Genomic DNA, 21,261 nt, shown 5'->3' on the forward strand with positions numbered 1-21,261 from the left:
CTCTCGGACCTACGTGGAGGAGTCCACTGCAGTCTGGGAGGCTGTGGATGGACAGGAAGCTGGCCATTCCTTCCCGTGAGCCAGAGAATGGCCTCTGTGTGAGCCACAACAAAAAGGCTTTTCTGCCAAGTCGGAGGGGGAGGAAGCGGCCAGCTTGGCCCCTGCCCCAGCCTGAAAGGGGGCTCTGTTGGTGGCCCTGGGGTCTTCAGCCCCTAGAATGTGTGGGGAGGGAAGACCAGGGTGGGCAGGGGCCTCCTCATTGCTGTCTCTATTCTCCAGCAGCACCAGGGTAAGCTGGGGCTGAGCTGCTGTGCAAGTCAGTCTGTCTGGGTTCTTCTCCCAGCGTGGCTGTGTCCTGGCTGTGTGACCTTGGCCAAGTCACTTGACCTCTCTGAGCCCCACTTTTCTCATGAATAAAATGTAAGTGGGGGAGTGTGCAAGTCGACACTGAGCACTTGCCATGTGCCAGGCACCGTGGTGGCCGGCCGTGTACAGCCGCCCATCCTCCGTTCACCCCACCCCCCCAGCGGCCCATGCAGCAGGTCGCGTTACCCCCTCCACGGAGATGTAAGCACCCGGGGCGTTGGGCCGAAGCCCAGGATGTTTTAGACTCTAAAACTGCAAGCTGTGCAAATGCGAGGGAAAAAAGGCTGGAAGAAACACGCCAAACTGTCAACACTGGCCTGGGGAGAGATGACTTAGATTTTGCTTCTTTTTGTGTATCTGTTAAGTCTTAATTATCTTACTTGGGAATTAGCAAGACAGGTGCTGTGGGGCCCATGGTGAGTTTAGGTGCAGCCACATTAAACAAAACCAATTTAAAGATGCAGGTTCCTGTTAATCCTGGGGGAGGGCCAGGGGGTGTCAAGTTGTGAGGCAGGGCTGAGGCCTGACACCACACCTCAGAGACCTTCACACCCATGGGCTCACCAGATGTGCTGTTCCTTCAGGCACTGGGTTGTCTTGAGATTTCACCAGAGAGTTTGGGGGTAGAGGTCTCCTCAGGAGATTTCCTGAGAAGCTCAGGCCTCCTCTGCCAATTCTGTTCCCTAGCCTGGGTTCTGAGGAAGAGCTCGGTGAGAGGTCTCATGTCCTCTCCTTTTTCGTTCCTGTGCCCCCACTTGCCTGGTGACCTCTGGGCTTCAGGCAGAAGGCAGACCTGGGTGGGGCCCTGTGGCTTCTGCCACAAGAAAGCTGACAAGATGGTGTGTGCCTTGGACCCCCATGCTGCCCACCAAGGCCCCTGTGGTGGAGGGGGGGTTCACGGGCCATTTCCTAGCTGAGCCTGAGAGGCCTTTGGGGCTTCCTCAGCCAGTTTTCAACACAAAGAGAGGAAAGGGTGGGATCAAGGGGGGCTGGGAGGAGGTGTGCAGCTGAGGGGAGGGTGGGGCCTGGAACAGGTTGAAGGACCCTGCCCCAGCTATTGTGGAGGCCTGGCCTGCTCCATGGTTGGGGTGGAACCCCACTACAGCAGACCATTGCATTTCTGGGGGTGCAGGCCAGTGCCCAATAGCTTGGCCCAGAGGATGGATGTGGGGTCCAAGGCTTGCCAGCCACGCCCAGACCCCAGGGGCAGTAAAGCTCCCGTCTCCTACTCTCTTGGGCCTTGTCTGCAGGCTGCCCAGCGTGATTTCCTGCTTTTTCAAAGATGACAGGGCAGATCTTGGGTGCCCGCCCCCCCCCACCTTTGAGCAGAGCATGTGGTAAGGGGAACTTTTCAAATCCAAAGCGGTACCACTTCCCATCTCTTGCCTCCAAGCTGGGTCTTCAGGCTGCCCAGAACCCCGTCTGGATGGGTGGAAGAAAGGCTGGGGGGCGTGGCCTGGCGGTCCCACCCCTCCTAGACACACACTGCGTGTGGGAAGCTGGGATGCTCTTTCTCACCGTGAATGAATGTCCAGTAAATTCTGCACTCTTTCTCTGCCCCACCCCAGCAGGGCCAACCCCAGTCCCCTGCCCCACCTGCTTCTGGTCTGTGGAGGACAGCCACCCCTCACTCTTCCTCTGAGCTCTGCCCCTCCCAGGGCTACTGGGAAGGAACCCCGGAGAACTGGGAACAAGGTCTCTTCCACACGGAGGGCAAGTGCCCTAATCGCGGCCTGGACTCACTCCTGTCACCCACAGCCCCTCCGGCCCAGGGCCTCTTCCAATGAGGCCACACTTGCCGGCTGTACAATTTAATCAGTGCAGAGTATTTACAGAAAGAAATGTATGGGGGTGGACACTGCCCTCCACCCCCCCATCCCTTGGCTGGCTCTCCGGTTCTGAGGATGGAGGGGGGAGCAAGCTGCCAGACCCGAGCTCCAGGCCAGTCCATGAGATGCGTCTCCCTCCAGGGGCCTCAGGGGTCTGGGTGGCAGACCCGCTTGCTCAGGGCCGAGGGGAAGCAGAGGGGACGGAGCCGGCTGTACAGTACCATTTCCACAGCAGCCTTGCCTCCTGCTTACTTTGGGAAGGAAAAGGAGGAGGAAGCGTCCCTGCCCTTAAGGCTGAGCCAAGGAGAAGGGGAGTCTCCAGGCCACAGTGGGCTCCTTTGGGGGCTCCAGAGCTGCAGCCTGCAAGTCTGTGTGAGGGGCTGAGCTGCTAGCCTCCCTCCACCAGTGTCCCTCCTCCCAGTGCCCTGGGGGACAGGGAGCTGGAGGGGAGGAACCCCCAAGCCGGGTGCATGGTGGGCTGTGGGCGCCCATCAGCCCCCTGTCTTCCTGGGACAGCTGGGAGGCTGGCAGCTGGTGCCTGAGGCTGGTGGGGTTCCGAGACCCCTGAGGATGGTGGTGTGGGTGAGGGAGAGTGGGAGGAAGCCCAGGGAAGGAGCCCAGGTGGGTCATAGCTCAGAGAGGGGTGGACAGGGGCAGGAAGCCCAGCCTGGGGGGCTGGTGAGGCCCCTGGGTGGAGGGGCCTCGGCAGACCCCCTTTGGTCCTTGGTAAGGCAGGCTCAGGGCCTCTTCTGCAGAGAGGGGAGGAGGTGTAGGGTAGGCTCAAGGGGTATGTGGGAGCTGGGGACTACGGGCCCCTCGGCTGGCCAGGGCCAGGGTAGGCATCTTGGGCATGAGAAGCCTGGGTAACAGGTTGACAGGGGTAGGTGGGGAAGGAATCAAAACTCCACAGGACTCAGGGCCAGTAGGCCACCTCACCCTTCTGTCCCCTGTGGCCAGGGGCTGCCCCTGGGTGAAAGCTCTTCTAAGGCAGACATTCAGGTGGGTGGAGACCAGTCAGGCCCCACGCGTCTCCAAAGCCAGCCCAGGCTGAGGAGGGTCCAGGGCGGGAAGGAGCCTCAGAAACCCTTTAGCCACTTTCCAGCTGGGCCTTCTGACCCTCTGCTCCTCTGGCTGTGGCCAAGCCAGAGGTGGGGGGGGGAGGGGGCGGGCAGGGGCGAGGGGCTCACTCCCTGTCCGGAGCAGAACTCCATTTAGAAAGCTCTAACCCCTGCCAGGAGGGACCGCCCGCTCCTGGTCAGCAAAGTAGAAACAAATACTCAATTAGTGTGCAAAAAAAACAAAAACAAAAAAACAAACAAAAAAACCCCACCAACAACAAAACCTGGGCATAAATAAACAACGGGGCGGGGCCGGCAGAGGGCCTGGAGACCCCCCCCCCCCCAGGGGCTGAGGGAGCCCTGGAAGGCCGCCGGCTCGGTGCCCAGCGGCCCCGCCCCCGCAGCGCGGAGAGGGGCAGGAGGGCGGGGCGCGGCGCGTCAGACCCACTCCTGCAGGGAGCGCTTGCAGTAGAGGAGCGCGCGCGGCGCGCCCTTGCGCTGCATCCGCACCAGGGCGTAGCTGAGGCCCAGGACAGACAGGAGCAGCAGCAGCGGCGGCACCAGCACCAGCACCACGCTCACCGTCCGCGGGACCTCCTCCATCTGCACCACCACGCGGCTGTCCCCATCCCCGCCTGTCCCCTCGCCGCCGCCCGGGCCGGCCTCATGGCCCTCCTCGCCCTCCTCGCCGTCCCCGCCCGCCCCGGGCTCTGCACCCCCGTCGGGGTTGAAGGGCGGACGGGCCACATCGGGCCAGCGGGGTCCCGGCTCCACGTGCTCTTGGCAGCCCATGAAGTCCCGCAGGATGGATTTGGGGTAGCCCGGCTCCATCCGCAGGCGCTCGTTGTCGAACTTCCAGTACTTGGTGCCCTTGTAGAAGTATGTGTAGGCTGCGGGGGGGTGGGGGGCAAGCGGGGATGAGTGGTGTCAGGCCGTGCCCCACCCACCCGCCCGAGACCCTCAAAGAAGCCCAGGCCGTGAAGGCGCCCCGGCTTTAAAGCACCCCCCCCTTCTCACTTGCTGGCGTGAGTACCTTCAAATCTGCCCCCTCCCAACTCCAGAAGCCAGACCGGGCTCAGAGATGGGGGGGGGGTTCGGTCAAGGGCCTGACTATGCTTCCGGTGCTTCCTGGCTGGGCTGACACTGACCGGGGTGGGACACCGAAGGGTCTTGCAGCCTGCTGCATCCGGGGCTACAGTCAGGCGGCCCTGCTACCCTGTCCCAGGACTGGCTCCACCCCACACCAGAGAGGCCAGTGTCTTGATCAAGGCCGCACAGCCAGCCTGCAGCTTGGGCTGGAACAGAGCCCAACGCTGCCTTGGACAAGCTCTGCGGCCTTGGGCACCTTGCCCACATCCCTTCAGCCCCAGGAAGGGTCAAGTCTGAACTGTGGGTGAGTCCATACTCTGCTGGACACAATGAGATCAGAGGGGCTGCAGAGTGATGCCATCATACACAGACGCCATGTGACCTGCCTAAGCACCGGCAAAGCCAGCAGGGTCTCCCCTGAGCCCAAGAACCGGGAACCTGAGAACCAAGACTAATGGTTTTTCTTAAGGTCGCCGGAGACCCCGCTGGAGAAATAAAAGCCACAGCTCCCTGTTGCTCAGTTATAGTGACAGAGGTCAAGCTTCCTTTCCAGGTGGGAAAGTGGGCACCCTGCGAGGACCCTTGCCCCCCAGTGACCTGAGCCAAGCTCACCCCCCTCAGGATTCAGGCTCCCAGTGGGCTGCCCAGGCCCAGCTGGACTCTGCAGGGAGCAAGGCCATCCCGAGTGCCAGCTCTGGACACAGGCAGACCTGGGTTGGACTCTTGACTCCCCAACTCCCTTGTGGTGGGACTTGGGGCCCTTTACTCAAACTCGCTGGTTCAGTTTGACTGTAAAAAGGGGATGGAGACAATGCAGGAAGGATCAGGAGAGTCATGCTCTGGAAGCCCCCGGCCCAGGCCTGACACAGTGTCCCCCATACCTGCCATCGCAATGCTGGGTGAATCCTGGGTGTGGAGGAGGGGGGATGGTGAGTGCTAGGCAGACTGCAGGGGGTTGGCCCTGGTACCTGCATCATTGCTCAGGAAGGCCCCTTTGGGGGAGGTAGGGATCCCTTGCCAGACACTGATGGGCTTGGGGTAGCCGGGGTCTCCACGCTGCGTCTCCTCATTGAAGCGCCAGTACCTGTGACCAAAAGCACCGGGCTGTGGGTTTTCTTTGGGTAGGGGGGCTTGGACTGGGGCCTTCTCCCTTTGGGGAAGGGGGTGCTCACCTGTCCTCCTGGAAGAAGAAGGTGTGACCTGTGGGTTCCCACCAGATGGCCGTGTCAATGTGGTCATAGGGGATGCCGAGGCCATAGCTGGTCAGTGGCTGTGGGTAGCCAGGCTCCAGGTTCGCTTCTCGGAAGAGCCAGTAGCGGTCACCTGCAGGAGTGGGGGATGGGCGAGGACGGGCCTGGGGCTGAAGGGGCTCTGTGGGGAAGGGGCTCGGGGAGTGCGATCCTGGGCCCACAAATCCATTCACATCCATGGCCACGCTCACACACACACACTCTCTCTCTCTCACCACACATGCACACAGTCATACCCCTACACATACCCAAGACAACACACAATGCAACTCACTTGCATGTTGCACGCACTTGGCACTCATGGGCACCTGCGACACACTCACACGTACAAGTCACTCACTCACACCTACACACACACTACACAGTCACACTATAAATGGCCTGCATTACAGCGTGAACATCTGCCCCGCCCCCATACACAGTTCTTGTAGAGAGAGAGGAAAGAGGGGGAGCCCTGCCTGGCCTCTGGGCCCAGGGGCTTTTAGCATGAGCTGAGGCCGGCAGGGGGCTGGGGACACAGCTAGTCCGTCAGGGGGTACTGCCCTTGAGGCCCTCCCAAGGGGGATAAGGCCCCTGCGGGAGAGCTGGTGGTCGGGAGCTCCATTGTCCCTGCTGGCAGACCCCAGAAATCCTGCCCGAGTGGGCTTGGGGGATCTGTTCTTACGAGGAGGGGCTGCGGAGGCACAAGAGGCCAGGAGGGAGGGAACTGATGCGGAGCCCCCATGATGCGGAGGATGGACGCTCACGTCCAGTCGGAGCAGCCTCTGGCCCTCAGGGGCGCGGGTGTCTCCTGGTTTCCATCTACCTCCCCCACCCCGGCCTTGACTTGTCTCCCCCCACAGTGGACAATAGGATGACACATGCAATGTAGCCCTTTGCTCTCTTCCTCCCTCAGGCCCGCTGGGTCAGAGGCCAGGGCAGAAAGGCTGCCCAGGCCTCCCACCTGCCCCATCTTACCTTTAAAGAAGACAAAACGCCCATCTTGGCGCTCGTAGGCAGCACTGATGTCACTGGGCAGACCACGCCAGAAGTGCCCGATGGGCATGGGATAGTTGTCCAGGACGCGGTTGTGTCGAACTCGCCAGAACCAGCGGCCCTGGGGAAGGCGTGTGTGTGAGTGGGCAGAGCAAGCCTCCTCCTGGGAGAGGCATCTCCTCGATCCACCCCTTCCCAGGTCAGGGAGATGTGGAGGGGTAGCTCAGAAGGCCAGGGTGGCCCCGGGGAGGGAGCCCTGGGTGGGGCATAGGCCCCTGCAGGTCTGTGTCACCCTGGTCAAGCCCCTTGTCCCTCAGACTGGTTTCTTCTTGGTCTAGGGTCTGATGGCTCCCCATAGGCTGCTCAGTGAAGGAGGGGTGGGGTTGCCTGGGCAGCCAGATGGGGAAAGGCTCCAGGGAGTGGGATGTGGGGCTTGCTCTCCTGCTCTGAGATGGGGCCAAGGGTCTAGGGGAGGCATGGGCAGGGGCCAGACCTTGAACACGAACATCTCCCCACGCAGCATGGCTACTGTGTCAAAGTCCCCGTCGCAGATGTTGGGGCCATACTGGTCAGGCCGTTCCGTGGCTCGGGGCTGGGCTGGGGGGCCTGGCTTTGGGGGCCGCTCCGGCTTCCCACCTGGGGGTGGTGGCTGGGGGGGCCTGGGGGGCCGATGATCTGGCCGGCCTGGTCGCCGGGGAGTCACGGTGGGGAGAGGCCGGGTGGGCTGTGGCTGGCCATCCGGGGTGCCTGCAGAGTCGGGTGGGGGGAGTGGGAAGTCAGCAGGTAGCCCCAGAACCCAGCCAGGATGCCAGGTTCTCCTACTCAGAACCAGGGGACCCTGGGGCCCCCAGCCCAGAGGGACATTTGCCTCTGTGGTAGGCCTAGCCAGGGACAAGTCCCTGTCTGTCCACAGGAGACCCCTCCGCCATACCAGCTATCACCCACAGGACCTCCATCCTCCTCCATACAGCCTCCTCGACTTCCCCACACTGGACGTGGGTCACTGTGCCCCTGAGGCTGCCCCGGACTCCACGTGCCCTTGGGGACAGTCCCCTCAGCACACTAGCCTGCTTCAGTGGACCAGGAAGTAGGGGACACATGCAGAGGAGAGGAAAGAACATGGTCCCGTGACCTCTGCCGAGGGCCCATCTCATTGCCAGGTTGCCGGGGTGTCTGTAAGGGAGTGTCTGCCATGTGCCCAGCAGGGCAGGTACCGCCAGCCCTAACAAGGGGCTCCGTGGGGCACTGAGCACAGACCCTGACCCACAGTAATGGTCCTCAGGAGACCTTACCACTGGAGGCCTTCTCAGGTGGGGCCTGAGTAGGGGGGTGCCACCTGCCTCAAAGCCACTGGGCAGCGATAAGCCAACAACACTCACTGGAAAGCCTGGGACGGCCTGGGGTTGGGAGCGAGAGTGGGAAGAACGGGGTCTGGGACCCCAGGGGCATTCCCAGTCTAATAAGAATACCACTGACCCTGAGGAGGAAAGGAGGGGTCAGTGAGGGGCTTTGGGGACCCCAGCCTGGAGCCCCCATGAAGGCCTTGGGGGAGGGCCAGGCCCTAGAGTCGGTCAGCCCTGGGCGTGATTTCTAGCACCATCAGTTACTCACTGAGTGATGTGGACAAGTCACTAATCCTCTCTGGACCCGTTTCCTCATCTACAAAACACGGTTAGTGGTGGTACGTATGCCTCGTCGGGCTGGGAGTTGAGAGCCGGCGTGCAGAGCCCCCCAGCCGTACCCACGCTGCCCACTCACCGTAGAGCTGCTGGATACCCCGGAGGTCGTCCTCGGGCAGCTGGAAGGTGTCGGTGTCCATCCACTGGTAGAACGGCGCCATGATGGCACTGGGGTTGCTAGAGTGCTCCAGCCCTAGCGCGTGGCCCAGCTCATGCACTGCCACCAGGAAGAGGCTGTTCCCTGCAGTGGGGGCGGGCAGCATAGTCAGCTCTGGCCTGGCCTAGGACCCGGCCCACAGGCCCTGTGGGCTGAGGCTATCAGAGAGCTGGCCCTTCTGCTAATCTTAGGAGAGGCTGAGCTGCTCTTGACTGCTGGGCCTCAAGCTTCCCCACCTGGGAAATGGGTATGATGATCCCTTCCCTTCCCTACCACCCCTTAGAGATCATGGGACAATAGACTGAGATGGAGGGTCAGTGCTCCAGAGAAATGCGCAAGGGAAGCTCTCCCCTCCCAACCCTGTAACTGCTGAACCGGGTCAGAGGGCAATGCCCAGGGCCGGCTGTGCCGTGCCTCCCCTCCCCTGCCCTGGCCAGGTGTCCTCACCATGCAGGTCAGTGCTGGAGAAGGTCCAGGGCTCATCTGCATCGAAATGGGTATCCCCGCCCAGACCAGGGCCAGGGAAATAGGCGTGAGCCAGAAAGCCCCCCGTGCCATCAAATGGTGAGCTGTCGCCGTGGAAACCAGAGGCAAAGAGTACCATGATGTCAGCCTCCTTCTGCCGCCGCAGCCGGATGTCCTCGTAGGGCACCTCCTGGAAGACCAGGGGTGTGGCCTGCTCCCACACGCGGAAGGCCCTTCGCACCGCCTCCAGCGAGTGGTACCATCCCAGCTTCTCTGTGTAGTTCTGGATGCTGCAGGTGGGCAGGGAGACAAGGAGTGAACCCAGGGCCTACTGGGTTCCACTGTCCACTGCTAGCACCCACTGGGTGTGGGTGAAGACACATGGTCCCAAGAGACATGCCTAAGATCTGAGCTGGTTCACCGACAGTGCCCATCAATACCAACCATTAGTTCATTCTGACGTGAATTTGAAAAGGAGAACTAACACGTCAAACCCGGGAGTTCATGAGGATATCACTAAATAAGGTTGCATGGCGCCCAATTAGCTTAAATAAGAAAACCACGAAGCAAATAAAAGAACAGGTGCTATGTAGCTAAGAGAAAGAACTAGACGGTTTGGAGACAAATGGCTGAGGTTTAGGAAACCCGGGCCAAGCGGTTCTGATTATTGGACTGCAGGGTCAGGCTGTCCTGAGTTCAAGGCCGGGCTCTGACATGATCTACATGACCTTGGGCAAGCGACTTCGTCTTTCTGTATTTCAGTTTCTGCATCTGTAAAATGGGAAAAGGAGAGTCCTGGCTCTCATCTTGGGGAGCTGGGAGGATGACATGAATGAGCTCATGGAGAACACGGGCCCCGAGTCTGCACGTGATAAAGGCAGGAGGATGCCTGGTATTACCCACATAAATCAGATTAAGCTTCTGTGTGCTGGACAGATCTCCTCCATTAAAAGCTGGTTGGGCCATGACTTCGCTCTGGGGGCCTGGGGTCTAAGTGGCCGCAGGAGCTGCTCTTCCTCAGGAGATAGAGCTGCGGGTGGGGCCGTGGCTGGACTAAAACAGGAAGGGGATCCCTTGGGGACTGCGACGTGGCTGGGGGGGGGGCGGTTCTTGCCAAAGGAGGAGGGTGCCTGGACCAGGGTTTGTGCAGGGGACTTGCTGTCTGCCCACTTGACAGATGCCTGGATTCCAACACCTTGCTACCCGCCCCCACCCCTCAGATGCCTGAAGCCCCGTGTGCCAGGCACTGCGGAGGCCCCCAGCTGTGCGGCCAGCCCCCCAGCTGCTGGTGGGTGGGACGGGGAGCCGGGAGGGAAGGAGGACAGAGCGGAAGCAGCTCCAAGGGTCCTGACCTTCGCCGGGGGAAGACTGCCTGGATATGCGGCTGATCTTGTCGGCATGGGAGCGGGTCGGATGGTCTATGCTGGGCACCCTGGGGTGGGCTTCTGGGAAAGGAAGCCTTCCAGACAAGCCCTCTAGGAAGCCTGAGGCCTCGGCCGGGTGGGGAGGGGAGCCGGCAGTGTCCGGCTGATGCCGTGGGAGGGCTGCTGCCCTGGACAGCCAAGGTCCCTACCTGAAGGTCAGCTGGTAGCTGCTCCACCTCCTCCCCGTGAGGGCATAGCGTTTCCGCCGCCGTCGCAGGTTGGCTTTCACACGCACCCCAAACTGGTCTGGCACCCCGCAGCGGGGTCGCTTCATCCACCTGCGTCACGGACACAGAGCGTTAAGCCCAGAGCCTCCCTCCCGATGCCTGCCCGCTTTGGCTTTGCCTCTTCCAGGCAGTCCACCTTCTTCCACCTTTTTGCCTTTGGCCTCCAGCTGCCCTCTGTATGGGTGTGGTGGGGTGGGACCCTCTCTGCGCTTCAGTTTCCTCATCGGAGAAACAGGCATGTTGACTCAGACTGGAAGACCGAGTGCCCAGCAGGGGCTCCACGAAGGTGAGCCCCCTTTCACCGGTATCACCCAGGAATGGAAGAGTTACTCCTGAGGCCCTCCGTCCGTGATACGTTGTGCTCAGTGCATGCTCAGGGATGCAATTTTGGGTCTTGTCACCTCGGTCAGATTCAGCACGGCGCCAAATGTCCCAGCCACGGTCCAGGGCCCGCGTGCTGCTCCCTCCTTCCCGCCCTGCCTGTGGCAGACATCACTAATCCATCCCATGCTCCTTGCTGCCCAGCCTGATTCGCCTCAGGAGCTTCCTCGACACAGAGCTTCAGGCCGCCTCTCCCAGCCAATGAGAACAGCACAGGGAAGACCCAGCCATCTGCCATTTCTTATCTAAGCCACTCTGTTCTGGAAACTCCACCTGCCAAACCCCTGTCAGAGCAGGCCAGAAGGAGGGCAGGTGCCAGTGGGGCCTGGGAAGGGCCAGACGGAGGGACTCACGCCTTGGTTTCTTCGTCGAGCACACCCGTGACGGGAATCCCATAGAAGCGCTGCATCTCGGCCAGGGCTGAGGCCAGGATCTGGGCGGAGCGCATGGTGGACATGTGACGGCTCGGCTGGGGCAGGTAGCCGTAGAGCCTCAGCCAGTTCTGCAAAGGAGAGGCCACCCCTGGGTCAGTATGACTGGCACCGCTACCTCTGAAGAGACGCAGCCTGCATCCGACGACCGCCCACCATGGCCACCATCGCCCTGCTGGGGCTGCCACCCCCTCCTGCTGCCGGTGACCGTGTGAGCCTTTGTACTGCTCTCCCTGTGTCCACTCCTATGGTCTGTTCTCACACAAGAGCCAGAACAAAAGGCCTTTACAAGTCAGATCTGGTCAATCTTCTGCTTCTGCTTAGAATCCTCCAAAGACTTCCCAGCTCAGAGGCAAAGCCAGTTCTTACAGGAGCTGCCAGGCGCTCCTTACCTGCCCCCTGCCTCAGCCCTCAGCCCTACCCACCTCCCCGATGGTCACACTCCTGCCTCGGGGCCTTTGCACTTGCTGTTCCTGCTGCCCAAACACTCTCAGGCATCTGTCTGCCTCCCACACCCATTTTCCTCAGTCTCTGCTTTCACCTCACCTTGTTGGAGGGGTCTCTTCTCTGACAACACAGTGTTAAAAGAAGACCCCCATCTGCATACTCTGCATTCTCTCTTGTCCTTTCCTGTCCTTGTCGTCTGACACATTATATATTTCAGTTCGGTGTTTATTGTTTGCCCCATTAGGATGGGAACTGTGTCCGTGAGGACAGTCCACAGTAGCTGTCCTTATTATTGTACTGGCTGCTCCAGGGCAGGCCCCCTACCATTCCTGGCAGACTGCTGGGGACCCTGAAGGGTTCAGAACCTCTTGAGGTCTCCCCAAGTAGGAAAACCAGCCCCTTGGTGCTGCTCCCCTGCAGACTGTAAGCCTCCCGGGAGAAGAGATGGATTCGGGCAGCCCACCCAGGCCCACTGCGGTGGGACAGGAGACCTGCAGTTCAGTCCCTGCTTTGCCACAAACGCTTTGTTCTCACCGGGCCTGAGTTTTCTCAGGGAGCAATGGGGCAGCCCTGGGAAAAGCGGCTGGCACACAACAGGGGTGCCGTCCCCTTCCAGAGCTTGCTGGGCAAGTCTCCTCCATCTATCCATCTGTCCATGCATCCCCCGCCCCCCCACCTCCTGCCAAGTGTTTCTGTGGCGCCCTCTCCGTGCCAGACACCGTACCAGCTGGAGGCTGTGGAGGACCGCGGGAGAGGTGTGCTGACCTCCAGGGGCTTCCAGGCTCCCTGGGGAGACCAGGTGTTCCTGCAGAGGGAGGGCTTCACGCCTGCAAGTCTGCGAGCAGACAGGACTGTCACAGTCGCAAACTGGAGGACGGGATCCCCGATGAGCCGAGCTGAATTGTGCTAAGAATCCATCCTGGCCGTGACAGCATGGTGACAGCCACGCGAGGCTGCTGGTGAGCACAGAGGCCAGGGACTGCTATAGGCTCTGGCCACAGGGAAGTGTCCTTTGTACCTTTCCTGGCCCACCCTGGGTCTCTGGGGGCCCCCCAGGGTGAGGGCACCTGAGGCCTGCTCTCTGGGAGGCTCTGGAAGGTTAAGGCTGCACATCAAAGTCCCATAAGACAGGGTGATGGCCAGATATGGTGGTTGCCATGAACCAACAGCCCTGTGTCAGCTGGCCAGGGCCACGCCCATGTCTGTCTGCCACCAGCGTCACATCCAAGTCCTCAAAGACTTGCTCCCTGAGTGCCGCCTGCCAGCCCCCCGGCATGGCTTGGCGGCCCACACAGCCGGCTCAGCGGTGTCCAGGTGGCCACTGGAGGGAGTGGCTGCTGAGCCAAAGAGGGTGACACGGACAGGTGCCCGACTGCAGCTTCCAGGCCTCCCAGGCCCTGGGAAACAGCCATCAGCTCTGGTGGCAGAGCTGGGGACAGATTCTGGCCCAGCCACTTCTGAGGTATGGCTGCATGCCTCCTGTGTTTTAGGCTGTTGTCAGACTAAAGACCGCCAAGTTTTTATTTCCAGGTGCACAAGTTAGTGCTGTTAAAAAAAAAAAAAAAATCAAACATCTACTCATCAAGTGCTGCATTTACTGAAAACCATGTCAGGCCGAAAAGGAGGCAGGAGAGGACCACAGTGCCCAGGCCATTCAGAGGGGAGCTTCTGTCGACGAGCAGCTCCCCTGCCCTGGGATGGTGGCTGGAGCAGCCGAGCTCCGGGCGCCGGGAGGGGTTAGCAGGCCAGCTGGCCCCAGGCACTGCCCTCCAGGAGGCACTGGGGAGGAACTTGCAGAGGTAAAAAAAAAAAAAAAATCCCACTTATGGGGCGGGCTGGACCAGGACCTGCCTCATTGCACGGGTTCCTGTGAGGATTCGATGGGGAGTCCGCACCACTGCGTGGTGATGTGCCGCGTAGGGAAAGGTGCTCAGTAAATGTATTATTAATGACAAAGGCCTGTCTGGTTGTCCCTGGAACGGCAGTCTTTTGCCTCTCCAGAGAGAGATGAAGGGCCCAGCCTCCCACAGGGCCTGAGTGCCAGGAGGCCTCAGGTGAGGGCAAAGCAGCAGGGGGAGGCCTTGAGGCACCCCCCCGCCCCCCGCCACTGGCCCTCCACGCCCCTCTGGCCCAGGGCTCCTTCCCTGTTCTTCCCAAGCACAGGAATCCTCTCCTGAGGCTCTGTGTGTATGGGAGGGGCAGGGTGGGAAGTCCACTGCCCGTAATGGGCAGTTTCCCAAAGAAGCTGGGGCAGACACAGAAGACAAGGCGGAGATGTGAGGCCAGCTCCGGCAGTGAGAGCGGATGGCGGGAGAGGTGGAGCTGCCTGCTGGCGGAGGAGGGCGCCTCTACATCACCTATCTGCATAAGGTAAAAATATCTCAGGGAGCGCAATCACAGGCCACCAAGGGGCTGATTAGTGGTGTCTGCAGTGACAGGGGGAGGCTCAGGCTGGGGCCCTGGGGAGGGAAAGGGAGGGGAGCTGGGCCTGTCTGCAGTGAAGAGCTCCAGAGCCCAGCAGAGCTGACGGGGCTGAGAGGCCCTTCACTCCTGGGGGCAGCTCAGGAGCTGCCAGGAAGGTCCCATGGGTGCCTGTGGACCCTCCTTCCCACAGACAAGCACCGTTGGGGTCTTAGGGAGGCCAAGAGCTTCCATCTCAGTCAGCATCAGCCAAGCCTTGAGCCCTCAGTCTCCTGGTGACCAATGCCCTTGGCCATGGCCAGGATGAGAAGCCAGGCCGGGGAGCAATGGCACGTGAGGGAGGAGAGCAGATACGCGGCCTGGGCCGAGCAGCCGAGCCCGAGGAAGGGTGAAGAAGCTGCCGGAGCCTGCCTGACTCTGGCAGACTTGTGCTCAGGGCTGACTGCCAAGTGCCCATGAGTCTACACCACCCGTAGGGCTGTGTGGGCTTTTCCTGTCCCATGTGTCTGGGAGGATGTTTCCCTCCACCCTACCGCTGGAGTGTGACAAACCCAGAAGGTGAGGACGCGGAGGGAAAAGAGCATGGGATCGGGGTGCACAGGTGTGTGACAGGGGCTGCTTGTACCCCTAAAGTCCCAGCTTGCTGACATGCTCTGCTGCCATGGGCCAAAAGGGGGTCGTGATTCCCAAGGTCATGACCAACCTCCTAGTCTCAAACTTGAGGAGGACCTGTGTTCAAGCCCCTCCTGCTCCTATTGGTGACTGTAGTCTGTCCTTTACAAAAGTAGCCTCCTTTTCTTCCTTGTTACCTATAGTCCCATAGGTGGGATAATGCTAAGCAGGTGAAACTTTGTTTCTCAGGTGGGGAAACCGAGGCACAGATGGGTCAGGAAGCAGCAAAGTAGGGGGGAGATCCTCTATGAGAGCCACTGTCCAGGGGGAGGCAGGGAAGGTTGAAAAGAGCTCTAGGGCCCATGCAGAGAGAACCTACCCACCCGGCTTCTTCCAGCATTTCTTTCCTGAGCTCTAGACCCCGTCCCATAAGTATGTATAGATGAGGGGCGCCTGGGTGGCTCAGTTGGTTAAGCATCTGCCTTCGGCTCAGGTCATGATCTCAGGGTCCTGGGATCGAGCCCTGCGTGTCAGGCTCCCTGCTCAGTTGGGAGTCTGCTTCTCCGTCTGCCTCTGCCCCTCCCCCCGCTCATGGTTTCTCTCAAATAAGTAAATAAAATTTAAAAAAAAAGTATGTATAAATGCTTCAGGTGAGTGGCTAACCCCAGGTAAGCAAACGTGGGGCCATCAGGAGTCTGAGGGGAGATTCCTGGCCCCCCAGCCCCTAGGAGAGGCCATAAACACCGTAGCAGAAGGCTGAGAACCTGCCGCGGGCCAGACAGTTTACTCTCATCCCATTCAATGCTCACAAGTACCCTGTCCCCATTATACAGACAGTGAGGTTCAGAGAGGGCGAGTAGCCCACCCAGGGTCACACAGCTGTCTGGCTAGAACTGGAGCCTACAAGCAGTGCTCCTGGCCCAGGCCGCGTGTGAAGTAGCACCAGCTCCCAAGGAGCAGAGCCCAGCACAGCACTGGGGGAGGGCATCTAGTCCTCCCCACAGCCCGCCTCTCTGGCCGGGTCTGGGTGCTGGGCCGTGTCAGCAGGGCTGGCCCCCAGAATTGCTGAGGCAATGCCAAGGCAGGCCCACGGGGAGGGTATGTCTGAGAAGGAGCTGCGGATCGATGCTGTGCATTAAGCAGCCGTGGGGGGCGGGGGGAGGGGGAGCACCCCTGCTGCCACCACAGCCAGCTCCCCTGGCCAGCTCCCCGCCTCAGAGGGCTGGGGCCCCTCCCACCGCCTTATCGGACCCAGCTCTCCGTGCAGTCCAAGCACGCCCTGGCAGGGCTGCCGGTCAGGCATAAAAGGCATCTTGTCAGGGCTGCCGGTGACAGACCCGGACCTTCCATGGTGCGAAGTCCCTGTCGTGCTTGTCTCCCTTACTCTGTATCTTGGTCTGTGGGCTCTTGGGAGGAGGCCAAGGCCTTGCCTGGCTCTGCACTCGCAGTCTTGGCCGGCACAGAGCCAGTGCTGAAAAGAGATTTGTAGTCCTGGGAAGCCACAGGCCCTGCAGATGCAGAGCATGCACCCCGGGCCCACTGGGCCCGCCCTCTCCAGGGGATCTGAGCCAGGAGCACATTCACCAGCGAGGGGACCCAACCCAGCCCTAGACTCATCCCGCCTCAGTCTGCAGAAGACCTCAAGGCCGTCAAATCCAGCTACCTCACTGAAGCCTCTATGGACCGTAGCGGGGCCCAGGACTCTTCCAGCCTGCACCCCTGCAGAGATGGGGTGCCCACTGCCACCAAGGCAGCCCGTTCTGTCTTTGGGCATTAATGACTGTTTGAAAGCTGCTCCTCAGGCTGAGCAGAAACCTGCCTCCCAGGGACACCTGCCCCTGGGTCCCAACTGCTTGTCCGCCAAACAGGCCTTCGAGTGATGGAGGGGGGCTAAATAAGCTTCTTTGAGGCCCCTGTTCCTTCCTTGCAAAACAGAGTCAGTATTATCACTCCCTCCCCACCACACAGGGATGACAGCAGAGATGATGTAGACCAAGGCCAGTGAGGAGAGGGGGCACCAAGCCAGGCCCCCCTGTCCTTGGTGGATCCTTTACCTTTCGAGGTAGCACGGTCCATATTTTAGCAGTTCCAGAAGAACACACTTGCTTATTTGGGGCTCAAGCTGCCCTCCCCCACTACGTTACAGTGGGGAAGGGGCTCTGGGTGGCAGGGGGCGTAGGAGGGGTGGGGGATGTCCAGCCAGGGAAGCAGGAAGGAGGTGGTTGCCTGAGTTCCTGGGTTTCTTTACCCTGCCCCCTACCAGCCTGCTCCTGCAAGCCTTAACCTGGAGGGGAAAACAGATGGGTTCTTTGGCCAGGGGGGCGGGGTGAAAGTTGTCCTGTTTGCTAGTGGTTTTGGGGCTGGCTGAGAGCTAGGCCTTGAGGCCTCACCTGGAAACTCTCCTGTAGGCGTTATCAGTGTTGACAGGGCTACTCACCGGGGCAAAGCCTGGGTGGCTGGATAGGTGGGGGGACGGCCAAGGGCAGCTTTGCCCCACCCCTACAACCTCCTTCCCGCCTGGCTCCAGCCCTGCAGACTCCCCACAGGATGGCACCCTGCAGCCTTTTGCCCAGCATGCAACAGCAAATGCTACTTGCTGCTCATTGTCACTGTGCTTGGCCACCATTTTGCAGGCGCTTCCTGAGTACCCGGTGCCATGCTCCTAAATGCTCAACGTGAAGCTGGGCTCTCACCCCTCCGGGGCGGCAATCAGTTCTGGGAGGACAAGGTAGTTCTCAGGGCTAACGGCCAGCCCTGGAAAGCTGCTCCACACCCTGGCCTCCCGGCTCTGGCAGCTTGACCATCGGATGGCAGTAGGATGGGAAGCATCTCTACAGGCTGGATGATGGCTGGCACCTAGGTCCTCGTCTGTCTGTCCAGCTGTCAGAGATTGAGTTGGGTCTTCTTGCTCATTTCCTGCTGTTCCCACCAGGGTCATGGTATCTGGTAAGAGGCGCCCTTCTTTGTCTCTCTGATCCAAGCCCAGCTTGTATACCTATGCCGTTCTTGCCTGGGGATGCAACATCTGGGCTACCTCCCCCAAAGGGCCCAGTCCACAGCCACTGGTCTCCAGGCATCCCCAGAACTGGTGTCCTCCTGGGGAGCAGCCTCACGGGAGCCCTGATTCAGGGGGGCTCCTCCAGCTAGAAGGTACCTATGGGGTGCCGCAGGCTCGGAGTGTTCCGCCACCTGCATGGCCCCAGGTCCTCACATTCATCTGTGGGGTCCTCCTAGGACCCTGTGTGGTGGAGGGCATCCAAGCAGACAGCCCCCAACCCCTCTCTGCTTCTGCTGCCTCAGAGACCACATCTCCAGGTCAGAAAGCAGAGTTGGCCATGGGGCTCGGCCCCCGCCTGAGTGGCCAGCTGTGTGAGCCACATCAACCTCGGGATGACATGGAAGATGCCAAATGTCTTAGTCTGTCTGGGCCGCAATAACAAAAATACCATAAACTGGGCAGCTTATAACATGCATTGCACACAGTTCTGGAGGCCCCGGCTGTCCAAGATGAGGGTGGCAGCACGGCTGGGTTCTGGGGAGGGCTCTCTTCTGGGGTGCAGACTACCTACTTCTTGCTGTGCCCTCAGATGGCGGAAGGGGCAAGGGAGCTTTCTCGGGCAGCTTTTATAAGGGCACCAATCTCATTCAAGAGGGCTCCATCCTCATGACCTAATCGCCTCTTAAAGGCCCACCTCCTAATACCATCGCCTCGGGAGTCAGGTTTCAACCTATGAATTTGGGGGAGTATGCCAAATTCAGTCTTCTAATCCGAGGTGGGGGGCAGTGGTGACCACAGCAACCCCCTAGCTGGCCTCAGGCAGAAGTCAAAATCCCAGCTGGGCAGCGGTGAGGATAGCAGGGAGCATCTGGTCAAGGAGCAAAGGGGCCAGAACCGAGCGCTCGGCAGGGCAGGGCTCTCCCAGGGCTGCGGGGTTGCCATTCTGAGTCGGCCTCAGCACAGGCCGTGAGTGCTGGGGGATCTGGGGACAGTTCTCCCATGGCCTCCTGGCTGGTTGCTGAAGCTGCTTGACTTTTTGGGCCCAAATCTGGACAGACTTGACAGACTCCAAAGAACAGCCTGTGCCCCAAAGCCAACTGTAGTTGCTGGGATAGTCCACCTGTCTCTACCCCTCTGTCTACCTTGGCTTCCAACATCAAGGGTCCTACCTTGATGTTGGAAGCCAACATCAAGACTCTACCTTCCAGAGTCTCCTCCAGCAATGCCCCAACCCAGGATTTCCCCCAGGAGACAGCCTGCAGGCCAGTCACAAATCTCTAACCAGAGCCACCACTGGCTTAGGGCCCTGGTCTGTGGGTACTCAGGGCTGATGGTGCAGGCCCTGGGCTATGGGTACTCCCTCAGCTGGGAGAGGAGGGGAGTGATGGAGGAGCAGAAGCAAAGGAAAGAGAGTAAAGCCCCTCCAACTATAGGTCCCAGCACCCCATCCATCCAGGATGCCAATTCACAGGCATGGCCACCAAATTCGAGCTTGATCCATATATTGCTTGCTGTGCAGAGATGCCATTCTTTTTCTTAAATAAAGATTTTATTTATTTGAGAGACAAAGTGAGAGACAGCGTGAGCATAAGTGGGGGTGGGGGGGTGGGGGGTGGGGGTAGGGTCAGAGGGAGAAGCAGACTCCCTGCTCAGCTGGGAGCCTGATGAGGATGCGATCCTGGGACTCCAGGATCATCACCTGAGCCGAAGGGCTTAACCAACTGAGTCACCCAGGTGCCCCCACAGATGCCATTCTTAAAGAGATTGTAAACTCCTCAAGGGTGGTTCTATGACTTGCAGTCCTTGGCTCCCCCTCTCCAGAGTAGCAGGTGGGCCTAATAAGCACTCTCTACCCAGTACCTGGATAGGAGTCCCCACCAGCAGGAACTCCCTATAAGCCCCTGCCTGACCACCGGTGTGAAATGAGGGGGCAGCTGGACTGGGCACGGGCTGGGCTCCCACTCCACCTCCTGCCAAGGCCTGGCTCCCCGCAGCTTTCCCTGGCCAGGCCAGGGAGGGAGGGCAGAGCAGGTGGGGAACTGGATGGGAGGTGTAACTTGAGCCGGGAGGAATTCCCTGCCCTTCCTCCATGCTTTTATTAAAAGTAGGGCGGGGAAGGGCAGGCTTCCATCGGAAAAATCTCCCAGGCTGCCGGGGGAGGTGGGGAAGCCGCCGGGGGGCTGGGAGGGAGCGCCGGCCCGGCTGCAAATAGAAGGCACTCAGGCCCACAGCCCGGGCTGCAGGAGGCTCCAGGCCCGCCCAAGGGCACCGAGGCCCGAGCCTACCGGGGTTGGCACAGAGGCGCGTCTCTCCTCCCACCCCCTCACTCCTGCCCAGTCCCACCCTTCTCCTAGTCCGGGGCAGGGAGTCGGGTCTTAGAAGTCTGGACAGAAGGGACCCAGCTTTTGCTGGGGCAACGAAGCTACCGTCCTCACTGTCCGTGCTCGGGAGGACCGCGCTGGGCGACCCCGTGCGAGGCGGCGTGTGGTGGTGGGGATGCTGGTTGGACCCCACTCTGCGCCCAGAAGGCCGCGCCTGGTCACTAGCGGGACCGATCCGGAGACGGGGCTCCGGAGGGACGTCAGGCGGGCTCCTGATAACACGTTCGGAGTCTGCCCTCTCCGACCCAGGCCTCGGCGTAGGGGCGCTAGTGGAAGAAAGCGCCGGGGGCAGACAGGATCTTTCTCGGACCCACCTGGCCACGGGGCGGCTTCCGCGCAAGAGCCCAAGGAAGTCGCCAAAGCGCCCCGCAACCCGAGACTGCTGTCTCGGAGGTTCGCACCCCTTCCCACCTCCCGGCCCGCCGCGCGCGGCTCGCTGTCACCCAGACCAGAGGCTACCGAGGCGGGAGAGCTGCCCGCTCCGCCCGTGGTCCCCCCAGGGCAGCCCCCTCCCCATTCGCAGGGTACGTCACGGCGCGCCCGCAGGACTCTCGAGGAATCAGCCGCGCGGGGAGAGGGAAGGAGGGGAGCGAGGGCTGGGGGCAGCAGAAGCGACTCCCGGGACCCGGGCTGGGGCGGATCAGTGACCCGGGCAGGGCCGTAGGGGTCGATTGGGCGCGACTCCTACACCCTCCAGGATTTGGGATGAGGTGCGCCGCAGAGGGCGAGCTGGGGAGGGGCAGCTACGCTGGCCCCTTTCTTCCCCGCCCCCCATCTCTCGGACGGGGGCTCGTCTCCGCGCCCTCCACCCCTCGCCCCAGGCCGCGGGCGTGGCTCCCTCTCGCCCCCCCACCCCGCCGCAAGCCCCCGGCCCGCCGCGGAGGAGCCGGGCGAGAGGGGGGTCCTTACCTCGGCGTTGACTTCTGCGTCCTCCGCCGCCGCGCCGCGGCCCAGGAAGCCCAGAAGCACCAGGAGCAGCGGCAGCAGTCGCGGCCGCGCCGCCGCCTCCCGGCCGCCGAGGAGACTGCCCGCCCAGCCCGGCCGTCCGGGCGCGCTCCGGTCGCTGCCCAT

General features: G+C 61.0%; 1 protein-coding gene across 1 annotated transcript; it reads right to left on the reverse strand.

The window, feature by feature from the left end:
- Window positions 1–1,464: 1,464 nt before the first annotated feature.
- Window positions 1,465–21,261, reverse strand: MMP15 (matrix metallopeptidase 15). Its single transcript, XM_027620081.2, has 10 exons — window positions 21,100–21,261; window positions 11,254–11,402; window positions 10,442–10,570; window positions 8,851–9,158; window positions 8,326–8,487; window positions 7,061–7,314; window positions 6,550–6,688; window positions 5,515–5,665; window positions 5,311–5,426; window positions 1,465–4,143 (listed from the first exon to the last, which is right to left on the reverse strand). Exons 1-10 carry the CDS (start codon window positions 21,259–21,261, stop codon window positions 3,692–3,694), a joined length of 2,022 nt encoding a protein of 673 aa, XP_027475882.1. The 3' UTR covers window positions 1,465–3,691.

The sequence above is a fragment of the Zalophus californianus genome, chromosome 17, assembly GCF_009762305.2.
Source record: "Zalophus californianus isolate mZalCal1 chromosome 17, mZalCal1.pri.v2, whole genome shotgun sequence".
In the NCBI taxonomy this organism is placed as follows: domain Eukaryota; kingdom Metazoa; phylum Chordata; class Mammalia; order Carnivora; family Otariidae; genus Zalophus; species Zalophus californianus.